Source organism: the organism of the source record quoted next, unplaced genomic scaffold (genome assembly GCF_019419815.1).
Source record: "Pyrus x bretschneideri cultivar Hongxiangsu unplaced genomic scaffold, Pyrus_bretschneideri_v1 Contig11, whole genome shotgun sequence".
Taxonomy (NCBI): Eukaryota; Viridiplantae; Streptophyta; class Magnoliopsida; order Rosales; family Rosaceae; genus Pyrus; species Pyrus x bretschneideri.
Genome location: NW_025999402.1, coordinates 4,668,470 through 4,683,019, shown reverse-complemented (window position 1 = coordinate 4,683,019; position 14,550 = coordinate 4,668,470). Strand labels below are relative to the sequence as shown.

Genomic DNA, 14,550 nt, shown 5'->3' with positions numbered 1-14,550 from the left:
GCCGAGTTCACCCTCCAGCAATTGACCCTCACTTTGCCCTGGTCTCCCGTCAGTGGGCTCAGGGCAGACATCTTCTACATGGCCGCCACAAAATCCGCCTTGAACACCGACAAAATTCTGCTGTAGCGCAGGACTTGTTCCTCTACCGCATTGTCGCTCTACCGCTGAACAATGCATGGTCCGATTGGAACAGGCCCCTCCACTCCACCAAGTTGTCGTAGTAGGCGTTGTCGAACATATCGGGGCTCCAAGGGTCAAGGGGCGCCACTATGAGGTTGCCCCCGACAGCTGGACAGGCGGTTTGCAGCCTAGCCGCGTACTCTCGGTCTATGTTAGCGTCGTTGTAGATGCGACCGCAGAAGAAACGGCAGCTCGACCTCCCGATATTATGGGCGCTAGACAGGGCCACCATCTCTGCCTCCGTGAAACCTTTGGCGGTGAACATTTTCCTGAGACCGGCAATAGGGGAATCCAAGTCGGGTAACTCGATGGTGGCACTGGCATTGGGCGCCAGGGAATCCTTCCGGCCAAGCAGGAAGTCCCAACTTGGCCCACCCACGGCAACGACCCCTTCTCTGGCTGCCACAGCCAGAGTGTCGGCGCAGGACACCACGCCCTGACAGACATGCTCGAGCTCTGACTTTGTGGCATTGACGACTTGGAAGCCGCAGAGGGAATTCTTGTTTCAAGGGGTGCCCTTCTCTCCTTCCATGGCAAGGGTATCGTCCAGGAGGACAAAGCCATCGTAGCCCTGCACGAAGCAGTCGTGGAAGTGCATTCGGAGGAGGGAGGCCCTGAGTCGAGGCTCCCCGGCGACGACCCTTTGGACCACTGCGCGGATGACGGAGATGGCCCAAGGGCAAGTGGCGTGGTAGAAGGTTGAGGATAGGGGAAATGACTAATAATGGTAATGCCATACTCTATAAGGAACTGCCCATCCTAAGCCTTGAGCCTGCTGACGAGAGGCGATGGGGAAATGCGAGTGAATTGTATGCAGGTGAACCCGACAGGCGTAGTTGGTCAATCGATTAGAGTCGTGGTAACTAGAAAACCAATAACACTCTTGACTATTGTACCAGTTATATTGTACTAGCCTTAAGGCTCTTAATTACTGAGAATGATAATAATCTAACGTGAATATTAATTAGGTAATAACTAATAAATGCAGGAATATTTGGTCACTAGAACTATGTTTTTGAAATAAATTGGGTTGGCCTGTCCCATTTATTAAGTGGATCAACCTAAGCACAGTACAACACATGTGGGCCGATTTTAAATAAATTCACCAACATGGGCTAACCTATTTGTCACCTCTAATAAGTGCGTACTGCAACTCTAATTAAGGCTAGCTATATTATACTACGGTTCCAAGGTTCTTAGTTATTGAGAATGATAAAAATCTAACGTGAATATTAACTGGATAATAACTAATAAAGGGAAGCCAATACTCTACTAGGAAGACTTAGAGGATGAGTTCATGTACATAATTATGCATGATTAGTGATTGATCAGCCGTGATTATTGTTCACACTCTAATTATATCTCTATAATTAGATTGTTCACACACATATTCATCACCAATCACGTATCACCCATGCACAACTCTAAGATTACAATGTTTACATACTAATTCATCACCCATGCACAGTTTCACAATCACCATAAATACGTAATATCAATCATGCTTTAACCTCACCACTTTCTCATCCCATCTCAAATCCAAACTCCTAAATGCTAAAACCTTTCTCACTTCAGCTTTACTCAGCGTCTCCACCTTTTATTTATGTGGACATGTCTTCGATGAAGACCAATTTTTCCTTCAAGTTGAGGGAATATCTTAACGAGGATGTTATACATTGATTTGTAATACTATTTACTCCATCTCTTGTAGAACGCAAGTGACCCAATCGCAATTGCAAAGCCAAATGCAAATCCAACTTCGACACTTATAACATCCCAATTAATCTCATCTCCAGAATTTTGATGACTTCCATTTTACGGTGGTGGTGTTGACAATCCTATTTTGTTGTCTACCGTCAATGGTGGCCCCTATAGTCCTTTATTACCTATAAAGGAGGTACTTGGAAATGTTGAGAACTGAGTGCCAGTTGGGATCCTGCCGACCAGCCTCAACATCGAACTGAATGGTTTGGATGTTTAGGGATTTCGGAGGGATCCCACCAAGAGTCCAAACCAAGGACAGTGAAAGTTAAGAAACTTCCTTGCCCTCGATGACGCTGCCTGTAAGGAGACAGTACCGAAAACACATGCATCGATCATTTGAAGTTCTTAAAGAAAACATGAGCGGTTTCAACTCATAATACTCATTTAGCATTAGCTTAATAATTATAATGCTTCTGAAATACATAACGATCTAACGCTAGTTCTTGTCAGTTATATATGGACCCATCATATTTTTAATATATTGAATCTTGTAATACATAACAGAAAAACCGTAGCTACCACATTTAGATTTAGTCCACTTTGGATGGAAATTGGAACTAAACCCATTAAAGATAATCCTATATGTGTACATGGGCTTGGACATCACTTCTCCAACCTGGACTCATACGTGGGCTTGGGATATGTTACGAACTTCAACCAAACCAACCAGGCCCAATCAGTTATATTAAACCTATTATCATCTTGTCCCAGGAAACTCGGAGGATTTTGAAAGATTTGGGTGGAGAACCTGGTGTGGTTAGTTCACTATATATATATGTATGTATGTATGTATGTATGTAAATTACAACACCTCACAACGGCATTGAATGACTCATATATAAGCACAAGACCATAGAATCTAGCCGGAATCATCACCGTCTGCACAAGTAGCAGTGGAAACAAGATATTGATTAATGATGCAATGCTTGGGAGTTGGGACATATGGAGTAAAAGTGATAGATGGATGGCCTTGAGAAAGCAAAACCTTGTCTGCAACATTAATTTGGAGCATCCTTGACTAGTGCCTTCCACCACCATTGGAAGGGTTAGCAGAAGAAATCACAGTAAGTAGGTAGTACCAGGACCGTGCAAAAACTCAAATTAATATATGACTGAGAGTCCACGCTGAGTGTGACACACTACCAGTCCAGTAGTGTCTTTGACATGGTGGTTTGCGATCTTTGATTAACCTAATTAGTTAAGCAGGAAACCCAAACCCGAATGGAGCAAAAAAGTAGAGAGCTTCTTCACATTGGATTGGACTAGTAATTAAACAGACCAAAAACATATATAGTGATAGAGCCCAACTTGTTGAGATTTGATTTGATTTGTTTTGATTTGATCTGGTTAAGCTGAAGCACACTGCCCAATTATATATATATATATATATATATATATGTAGTTAGTGGAAATAATAGGCCCAACTCGCTCGATCCAAATACCAAACCAGATTACAACAAGATGATCGAGTTTGTAGCTTGTCAGATTCCTTTGCTAGATAATCTTATTCCCTCCCAAATCGAGAGATGATCGAGTTTAAAGGGAAACATTCACGATTGGAAGAAAGCCATAATAGTCTATCGGGAACACTTTGGGATGTTCATGTACATCAATTGGGTAGTAAGTACATACTTAATAACTGGTACAATAACCAAGAGCCTTGGAACTGTAATACAATATAGCTAGCCTTAATTAGAGCTGCAGTAAGTACATACTTAATAAAGATGATAAATAGGTGGGCTCGGGCCAATTTATTTAAAATTAGTCCACATGTGTTGTACCGTGCTTATGTCGATCCACATAATAAAAGGGACGGGTCAGCCTAATTTATTTCAAAAACATTGTTCTAGTGACCAAATATGCTTGCCTTTATTAGTTATTACCTAATTAATATTCATGTTAGATTATTATCATTCTCAGTAATCAAGAGCCTCAAGGCTATAGTACAATATAATAGGTACAATAATTGAGACTCTTATTAGTTTTCTATGTACCACGACTCTGACCGATCCACCAACTATGACATTGCCGGGTTCACCTACTAGTAATTCACCCGCACTTTATTGTCGTAGATGCAGCTGCAGTAGCAGAAGATACGGTTAATGGGTAGGGGAGTAGGAATAGGAGGAGGAGAGAAAAGGTGGTGGCGAAGAAGAGTACTCTGTTTTCCATCTCCTTTGGAAAAGAAAACAGAGCAAGTTTGAAAGGATGGGCTTAGAGTGTTAAAAAGGGCTTAGGAGATGAGAGTTCGGGAAGCACGTCTGAAAGGATAAGAAAAATGGAGATGGGTTTAAAAGGAGGATAGAGAGAGGGCATATTTATGGTGATTGAGAAGCAAAAAGAGGTGTTTCTTGTAGCTATGAATTAGTGCATGGGCGATGAATGTGTATGTGAAGGCTGATATAATTGAAGTGTGAACGCTAGCTAATCATGCATGGCTGAACAAATCAAACACTAATTATGCATAATTATGTACGTGAACTCATCCTCTAAGTCTTCCCGGTAAATTATTGGCTTACCATTATTAGTCATTATCCAGTTAATATTCACGTTAGATTTTTATCATTCTCAATAATTAAGAGCCATGGAACTATAGTACAATATAGCTGCCTTAATTAGAGCTGCTGTAAGTACATACTTAATAGAGGTGACAAATAGGTTGGCTCGTCTTGGCCATTTTATTTAAAATCGGTCCACGTGTGTTGTACCGTGCTTAAGTCGATCCACTTAATAAAAGGGAGAGCTAGCCCAATTTATTTCAAAGACACAATTTTAGTGACCAAATATGCTTGCGTTTATTAGTTATTACCTAATTAATATTCACGTTAGATTATTATCATTCTCAATAATCAACAGCCTTAAGGCTATAATACAATATAACTGGTATAATAATAAATAGTTTTAGAGATGCAATATAACCGGTACAATAATCAAGAGTTTTACACGGGCAAATAGATTTTTTCCATATTTGCCACATGTTTCTATTCAGGATGCTGCAACAATTTCTAGTAAAGGTTTAGAGATGAATCTGCTAAAGATTATCTCTATTTTTACCTTGATTGACTTCGCATGCAACAATTTCAATGGACAAGTACCTAAAGAAATGGGAGATTTTGAATCACTACATATCCTTAACTTGTCTAAAAACATTGTCACAGGTGAAATCCCATCGTCATTGGGCAACATGTGGAATCTCGAATCCTTAGACCTGTCACATTCAAGTTAAGCAGGAAACTTCCACTACAGTTGGCAAACCTTAGTTTTCTTTTATTCATGACTCTGTCAAACAACCAACTGGTCGGCATGATCCCAATTGACACTCAATTCTCAACATTTCCAAGTACCTCCTGTACAGGTAACAAAGGACCATGAGGGCCACCATTGACGGTAGACAACAAAACAGGATTGTCACCACCACCACCATCAAATGGAAGTCATCAAAATTCTGGAGATGAGATTAATTGGGATGTTATAAGTGTCGAAATTGGATTTGCATTTGGCTTTCCAATTGTGATTGGGTCACTTGCGTTCTACAAGACATGGAGTAAATGGTATTAGAAATCAATGTATAACATCCTCGTTAAGATATTCCCTCAACTTGAAGAAAAAATTGGTCCTCACCGAAGACATGTCCACCTAATCAAAGGTGGAGACGCTGAGTGAAGCTAAAGTAAGAAAGGTTTAGCATTTAGGAGTTTGGGTTTGGGATGGGATGAGAAAGTGGTGAGGTAAAAGCAGGATTGATATTACGTATTTATGGTGATTGAGAAACTGTGCATGGGTGATGAATTAATATGTAAACGTTGTAATCTTAGAGCTATGCATGGGTAATACATGATAGGTGATGAATATATGTGTGAACAATCTAATTATAGAGATATAATTAGAGTGTGAACAATAATCATGACTGATCAATCACTGATCAAGCATAATTATGTACAAGAACTTATCCTCTAAGTCTTCCCAATAGAGTATTGGCTTTCCTTTATTAGTTATTATCCAGCTAATATTCACATTAGATTTTTATCAGTCTCAATAATCAAGAGCCTTGGAACCGTAGTATAATATAGCTAGCCTTAATTAGAGTTGCAGTACGTACTTATTAGAGGTGACAAAGAGGTTAGCCCATCTTGGCCAATTTATTTAAAATTGGCCCACATGTGTTGTACTGTGCTTAGGTCGATCCACTTAATAAATGGGACAGGCCGGCCCAATTTATTTCAAAAACACAATTCTAGTGACTAAATATGCTTGCATTTATTAGTTATTACCTAATTAATATTCACGTTAGATTATTATCATTCTCAGTAATCAAGAGCCTTAAGGCTAGTACAATAATCAAGAGTCTTATTAGTTTTCTGGCTACCACGACTCTGACCGACTGACCAACTACACCATTGTCGGGTTCACCTGCCAACAATTGACCCGCACTTCCCCGTCACCTCCTGTCAGTGGACTCTAGGCCTGGGCTAGGCAGTACCACGGTAGTGGTTGCATTGGGTGCTAGAGAATCCTTCCGGCTAAGTTGGACGTCCTAACTTGGCCCACCCATGGCCATGGCTAGAATGCCCCCACAAGAAACCACCCCCAAGCAGACATCCTCGAGCTCGGACTTGACAACATTGATGACCTAAAATTCGCAAAGTGAATCCTTGTTGGGAGAAGAGCCATTCTCTCATTCCATGAGAGATGAATTCGTACGTGAATACTATAATCTTGTAATTGTGCATGGGTGATGAGTGATGAGTGATGTATTTATGTGTAAACACTCTAATTATAGAGATATTATTAGAGTGTGAACAATGATCACAGCTGATCAATTACTAATCATGCATAATTATGTACATGAACTCATCCTCCAAGTCTTCCTAATCGAGTATGAGTTTACCATTATTAGTCATTATCCAGTTAATATTCACATTAGATTTTTATCATTCTCAATAATTAAGAGCCTTGGAACTGTAGTACAATATAGCTAACCTTCATTAGAGTTGCAGTAAGTACATACCTAATAAAGGTGACAAATAGGTTGGCCCGTCTTGGCCAATTTATTTAAAATCGGTCCAAATGTGTTGTACCGTGCTTAGGTCGATCCACTTAATAAAAGGGATGGGCCAACCTAATTTATTTCAAAAACATTGTTCTAGTGACCAAATATGTTTGCCTTTATTAGTTATCACCTAATTAATATTCACGTTAAATTATTATCATTCTCAGTAATCAAGAGCCTTAAAGCTATAGTACAATATAACTGGTACAATAATTGAGACTCTTATTAGTTTTCTAGCTTCCACAACTCTGATGGATCCACCAACTACGACATTGTTGGGTTCACCTGCCAGCAATTCACCCGCACATTACTGTCGCATATGCACCTGAAATAGCAGAAGCTACGGTCGATGGGTGGAGGAGTAGGAATAGGAGGAGAAGAAAAAAATGTGGTGGCAAAGAAGAGTACTTTTTTTTCCATCTCCACTAGAAAAGAAAACAAAGCAAGTTTGAGAGGATGGGCTTAGAGCGTTAAGGAGCGCTTAGGAGATGAGAGTTTAGGAAGCACGTCTGAAACAATGACAAAAATGGAGATGGGGTTAAAAGGAGGATAGAGAGAGGGCATATTTATGGTGATTGAGAAGCAAAAGGAGGTGTTTCTTGTAGCTGTGAATCAGTGCTTGGACGATGAATGTGTATGTGAAGGCTGATATAATTGAAGTGTGAACATGGCTGAACAAATCAAACACTAATTTTGCATAATTATGTACATTAACTCATCCTCTAAGTCTTCCCGGTATAGTATTGGCTAACCATTATTAGTCATTATCCAGTTAATATTCACGTTAGATTGTTATCATTCTCAATAATCAAGAGCCTTAGAACTGTAGTACAATATAGCTAGCCTTAATTAGAGCTGCAGTAAGTACATACTTAATAAAGGTGACAAATAGGTTGGTCCGTCTTGGCCAATTTATTTAAAATCGGTCCACATGTGTTGTACCGTGCTTAAGCTGATCCACTTAATAAAAGGGACGAGCCAATCCAATTTATTTCATAGACACAGGTCTAGTGACCAAATATGCTAGCGTTTATTAGTTATTACCTAATTAATATTCACGTTAGATTATTATCATTCTTAGTAATCAAGAGCCTTAAGGCTATAGTACAATATAACTGGTACAATAATAAATAGTTTTAGAGATGCAATATAATTGGTACAATAATCAAGAGTTTTAGACGGGCAAATAGATTTTTTCCATATTTACCACGTGCTTCTATTCAAGATGCTGTAACAGTTACTAGTAAAGGTTTAAAGATGAATTTGCTAAAGATTATCTTTATCTTTACCTTGATTGACTTCTCATGCAATAATTTCAGCAGACAAGTACCTAAGGAAATGGGAGATTTTGAATCATTACATATCCTTAACTTGTCTAAAAACACTTTCACAGGTGAAATCCCATCGTCATTGGGCAACATATGGAATCTCGAATCCTTAGACCTGTCACATAGCAAGTTGAGCGGGAAAATTCCACCGCAGTTGGCAAACCTTAGTTTCCTTTCATTCATGAATCTGTCAAACAACCAACTGGTTAGCAGGATCCCAACTGGCACTCAGTTCTCAACATTTCCAAGTACCTCATTTACAGGTAACAAAGGACTATGGGGGGGCCACCATTGACGGTAAACAACAAAACAGGATTGTCACCACCACTACCATCAAATAGAAGTCATCAAATTTTGGAGATGAGATTAATTGGGATGTTATAAGTGTCTAAATTGGATTTGCATTTGGCTTTGCAATTGCGATTGGGTCACTTGCGTTTTGCAAAAGATGGAGTCAATGGTATTACAAATCAATGTATAACATCCTCGTTAAGATATTCCCTCAACTTGAAGAAAAATTTGGTCCTCACCGAAGACATGTCCACATCAATCAAAGGTGGGGACGCTGAGTGAAGCTGAAGTGAGAAAGGTTTAGCATTTAGGAGTTTGGATTTGAGATGGGATGAGAAAGTGGTGAGGTTAAAGCATGATTGATATTACGTATTTATGGTGATTGAGAAATTGTGCATGGGTGATGAATTAATATGTAAACATTGTAATCTTAGAGCTATGCATGTGTGATATGTGATAGGTGATGAATATGTGTGTGAACAATCTAATTATAGAGATATAAGTAGAGTGTGAACAATAATCACGGCTGATCAATCACTAATCATGCATAATTATGTACATGAACTTATCCTCTAAGTCTTCCCGATAGAGTATTAGCTTACCTTTATTAGTTATTATCCAGCTAATATTCACGTTAGATTTTTATCATTCTCAATAATCAAGAGCTTTGGAACCATAGTATAATATAGTCAGCCTTAATTAGAGTTGCAGTACGTACTTATTAGAGGTGACAAATAGGTTAGCCCATCTTGGCCAATTTATTTAAAATCGGCCCACATGTATTATACTGTGCTTAGGTCGATCCACTTAATAAACGGGACGGGCCAGCCCAATTTATTTCAAAAACACAGTTCTAGTGACCAAATATGCTTGCTTTTATTAGTTATTACCTAATTAATATTCACGTTAGATTATTATCATTCTCAATAATCAAGAGTCTTAAGGCTAGTACAATAATCAAGAGTCTTATTAGTTTTCTAGCTACCACGACTTTGACTGACTGACCAACTACGCCATTGTCGGGTTCACCTGCCAACAATTCACTTGCATTTCCCCATCGCCTCCCGTCAGTGGGCTCAAGGAATAGGCTGGGCAGTTCCACGGTTGCGGTGGCATTGGGTGCTAGAGAATCCCTCCGGTCAAGTTGGACATCTTACTTGGCTCGCCCACGGCCACGAACCCTTCTCTAACTGTCACAGCCAGAATGTCCGTGTAGGGCACCACGTCAGGGGCAGACATCCTAGAGCTTGAACTTAGCAACATCGACGAGCTGGAATCAGCAAAGTGAATCTTTGTTGGGAGGGGTACCCTTCTCTTCTTCCATGGTGGGGAAAGTTGTCCAGCAAGGCGGAGCCATCGCAAACTTGGACAAAGCAATCGTGGAAGTGCAAGTGGAGTAGGGAGGTTGCAAGTTGAGCCTCCTTGGCGACAGTCTTTTGGATGATTAGGTGGATGATAAAGGTGGCTCAGGGGTAGGTGTGCTGGTAAAAGGGTGAGGACAATGGGAGATGTAGCACTTGCAATGTATGGGTGAGGAAGTAGGGATATGAGGAAGAGGAGAGAAATGGTGGTGAAGAACACTCTGTTTTCTATTGGAAAGAAAATAGAGGAATCTGAAAGTGAAGTTGAAGTGAGAAGGGTTCAGCATTTAGGAGTTTAGGTTTAAAATGGGATGAGAAAAGTGATGAGGTTAAAAAGGATTGATATTACGTATTTATGGTGATGAGAAACTATGCATGGGTGATGAATCAGTATATGAACACTGTAATCTTGTAGCTATGCATGGGTGATATGTGATAACACTGATAGGTGATGAATATGTGTGTGAACACTCTAATTATAGAGATATAATTAGAGTGTGAACAATGATCATGCTGATCTATTATTAATCATGCATAATTATTTACATGAACTATTCCTCTAAGTCTTCCCGATAGTATAATACTAGAATATTACTTTCGTCCCATTATGTATTTTCCCTTTAAACTTCGTGATCTCTCAATTTAGGAAGAATAAGATTATCCGGCAATCTCACTACAAATCATCTTTTAAAATCGTACTCTTCTCCTATATATATGACAGTTAATCTGGTTTTGTATATGGAGTTGAGTCTTCTTTCAGTCTATATATAGAATTAGGCTACATGCTTGTGGATCAGATCAGATCAAATCAAATGTGAAGAGGCTGGGTTATATGTTTGGCGATTTAATTGGGCTTTTGGTGTGCTTACTAGTCTAATTTGTTCCAATAACACAATTCTAGTGACCAAATATTGGCTTACCTTTATTAGTTATTATCCAATTAACATTCACGGTAGATTTTTATCATTCTAAGTAATGAAGAGCCTTAGAACTGTAGTGCAATATAGCTAGCTTTAAAGCTGCCGTACGTACTTAGTAGAGGTGACAAACAGGTTGGCTTGTCTTGGCAAATTTATTTAAAATTAATCCACATGTGTTGTATCGTGTTTAGGTCAATCCACTTATTTCAAAAGCACAGTCTAGTGACCAAATATGCTTGTCTTTATTAGTTATTACCTAATTAATATTCACATTAGATTATTATCATTCTCAATAATCAAGAGCCTTAAAGCTATAATGCAATATAACTAGTACAATAATAAATTGTCTTATTAGTTTTCCAGCTCTGCTGCTTCGACCAACCAATTACGCCACTGTCGAGTCCACTCGCCGACAATTCACCCGCACTTCCCCATCGTTTCCCCTTAATGGACTTAGGGCCAACATCTTCTTCATCGCCGCCACAAAGTCTTCCTGGAACGCTGAACTATTCTACTGTAGCGCAAAACCTACTCTTCCACCCCCGACACTAGGCCTGGTAATTTCTAACATAACTCGTTAACCCAATACGATACGACACGAAATTAATGGGTTATCGAGTCGACACAATAACAAATCGGGTCATTATCGGGTAACCCGATAAGCACATGTTAAGATAACGAGTTGGTCCGGGTATACACAGTGGGTAACCCGATATACGATAAGCAAAATATTAATTTAATAATTTTATACTATTAAAAATACTATAATAATTATATATTATATTATATTATATATATATATTAAATATATTAAATTAAATTTAGAAAATTTGAAAAAAAAGGTAATATATTTTTATATGGTATAATACTATTGTTTTATTTCTTTTCATAATTATTATGGTAAACTTCTCATAATTTGAATGGTTTATAATATTTGGTTTTTCTATACGTAATTTATGCAGAAGAGAGTTATGATGTGGAAAACCTTACTAAAAACATTATCAACATAACTCTTGACAACAATAGATCAAACCAAAGTTCCAATACAATTTCCCCATGATGATTGATGAAAATTGAAGGATTTTGTAAAAGGAATAACAAGTAAGCTTTGAGTTTCATTGGCAAGGTTTTAACTTCTGAGAAAGGCTTTACAACCTTGAAAAGAAAAACTCCTTCATTTTTCATATCCTTGCACATTTGATATTTGTAGTAGACTAATAGTGTATTGTTGCTTTTTTATTAGGCTCTTATTTTGGAGTGTAGATGTAGTACTTAACGACAAATGTGTTTTTATCTTTTGAAATAATATTTATGTGGTAATGTAGTATGTGCAAATTTAAGAAAAAATATATATTTTTCTTAAACGGTCGGGTCATTTTACCTGTTGGGTAAAGTGACCCAACCTGTTAAGGACCCATTATGATAATGGGTGTGACACAACACAACCCGTTAAGATAACATGTGGTATAACAAAACGACATGAAACACAGAAAACATGACTTGTTTGCTAGGCCTACCCGATGCATTGCCACCCTCATTGCCAAAGAATGCCTGGTCCGTCTGGAACAGATCTTTTCGCTCGACGAGGTTGCCGTAATAGGTCTTGTTGATGAGTTGGGGCTCTGAGGGTCAACGACTACCACTGTGACGTCACCCCCGATCGATGGATAGGCAAACTGCATCTTTGCCACATACTGACGGTCCATGTTGCTGTCATTGTTGTAGATAAGATCTTGGAAGAACCAGCAGCTCGCCCTCTCGATGGTGTAAGAGCTAGACAAGGCCACCATCTCTACCGTAGTGAAGCTTTTGGCGACGAACTTTTGCTTAAGTTTGGTGAGAGGGGAATCTGGGCCAGGCAGTTCCATGGTAGTGGTGGCATTGGGTGTCAGAGAATCCTTCTGGCCAAGCTGGACATCCCAAGTTGGCCTGCCCACGGCCATGACCCCTTTTCTAGCTACCACGACCAGAATGTAAGTGCAGGACACGATGCCCGAATAGACATCCTCGAGCTCGGACTTTGCTGCATCGACAACCTGGAATCCGTGGAGTGAATAAGGAGGGGTGCTTTTCTCTCATTCCATGGTAGAGGTGTCATCTGGCAAGATGGAGTCATCACAGCCGTGCACGAAGCAGTCGTATAAGTGCATGCGGTGCAGGGAGAATATGAGTCGAGCCTCTTCAACGACGGCTTTTCGGACAACTTGGCGGATGATGGAGGTGGGTCGGGGCAAGTGTGCTAGTAGAAGGTCTAGGACAAGGGGAGATACAACATTGTATGGGTGAGGAAGTAGGGATAGAAGGATGAGGAGGATAGAAATGGTGGTGAGGAAGACTTTGTTTTCCATTGGAAAAGAAAACATAGAAATCTGGAAATGAAGCTGAATTGAGAAGGGTTTAGCTTTAGGAGTTTGGGTTTGAAATGAGATGAGAAAAGTGGGTGAGGTTAAAGGAGGATTGAGATATTGTATTTATGGTGATTGAGAAGTTGTGCATGGGTGATGAATCTGTATGTGGACAATGAGCATGGTTGATCAATTACAAATCATGCATAATTATGTACATGAACTCATCCTCCAAGTCTTCTCGATAGAGTATAATACTAGAATATTGATTTCGTCCAATTGTGTATGTTTTCCTTTAAACTTGATCATCTCTCAATTTGGGAGGGAATAAGATTATCTGGCAATCCCACCGCAAATTATTTTATCAGAAGGGTGTGATATCCACACAGCTCTTTTTATTTTTCACACACCCCTTTATTAATTTTTGTCCTTTAATCTTTTTCAGTTAATTCAATCAGACGGCCGAAACTTAAGAGGGTGTGTGAGAAGTAAAAAAAGGTGTGTGAATAGCACACCTATTTTTCAAATCCTACTCTTCTCCTGTACATAGAATTGGGCTGTGTGCTTGTGGATCAAACAAAATCCCAACAAGTTGGTCTGTATGTTTGCTGATTCCAATTGGGCTTTTGGTCTGTTGGTTTTAGTAGTCCAATCCAATGTGAAGAAGTCGAATATAGTCTTGCTGGCTCACTTATCTCATTGGACCCACAATTTTCAATTTATTTACTCAATTTCTAAAATATATTCTTTTAGTATTTTCTTTAATTTCTACTTTTATTTTTCAATTTTTTTTGCACCCCTTATTTTTTTTTTTAACTTTAATCTGTACCCCATAATTTTAAATCTTGATATGTACCCATATTAAACTAATTTGTACCAATATTCTTTTAGTTTTAATTCATACCCATACGTTTCTAATTAGTTCCAAGTCCATGAGTTGCTGATCATGGAGCACTTGGTGCACAAAACAACACCCATGTCGTGCGTCAACAAGCTATTGACTTGCGGGTTCGCTAGTTGAGGGAGTACTTCCCCATAATTTCTTGTTTCTCTTCCCGATTGGGAGTTCTCTGTCTTCCACAGGCTGCACGCTCGCTGAATAGGCCTCCACTGCATCAGTAGGGTGGGTTGGGGGCGAAGCTACCATAGAGTCATGTCGTCTTTGGATGTGAGGACGCCTGGTAGATCGGGTCCCCAGCTTCAATGCATTAGAAGTATTGGGGTCGACCACCGACTCGGCAGTGGCCTTCTGGTGCCGCTAGCCGCCTGGGTGAGGCTGGGTATCCCTCCTGTCAGGTCACTCTATCTCGA

The 14,550-nt window shown here is 39.4% G+C and overlaps 1 protein-coding gene across 1 annotated transcript; it reads right to left on the bottom strand.

Annotated features, from left to right (window-relative positions):
- Positions 1–142: 142 nt before the first annotated feature.
- LOC103962192 (cationic peroxidase 1-like) lies at positions 143–12,837 on the bottom strand. Its single transcript, XM_009374868.2, has 2 exons — positions 12,412–12,837; positions 143–616 (listed from the first exon to the last, which is right to left on the bottom strand). The coding sequence occupies exons 1-2, from the start codon at positions 12,835–12,837 to the stop codon at positions 143–145; spliced, it is 900 nt and encodes a 299-aa protein (XP_009373143.2).
- Between the last annotated feature and the right edge of the window lie 1,713 nt (positions 12,838–14,550).

Excerpts from the sequence above, each read along its gene's own strand:
- LOC103962192 (XM_009374868.2), bottom strand. The coding sequence starts at position 12,837 with ATGGCCGTGGGCAGGCCAACTTGGGATGTCCAGCTTGGCCAGAAGGAT. Across the intron at positions 617-12,411 it reads TGAGGGTGGCAATGCATCGG|GGCGTGGTGTCCTGCGCCGA; the intron begins GTAGGCCTAGCA and ends CATGTCTGTCAG.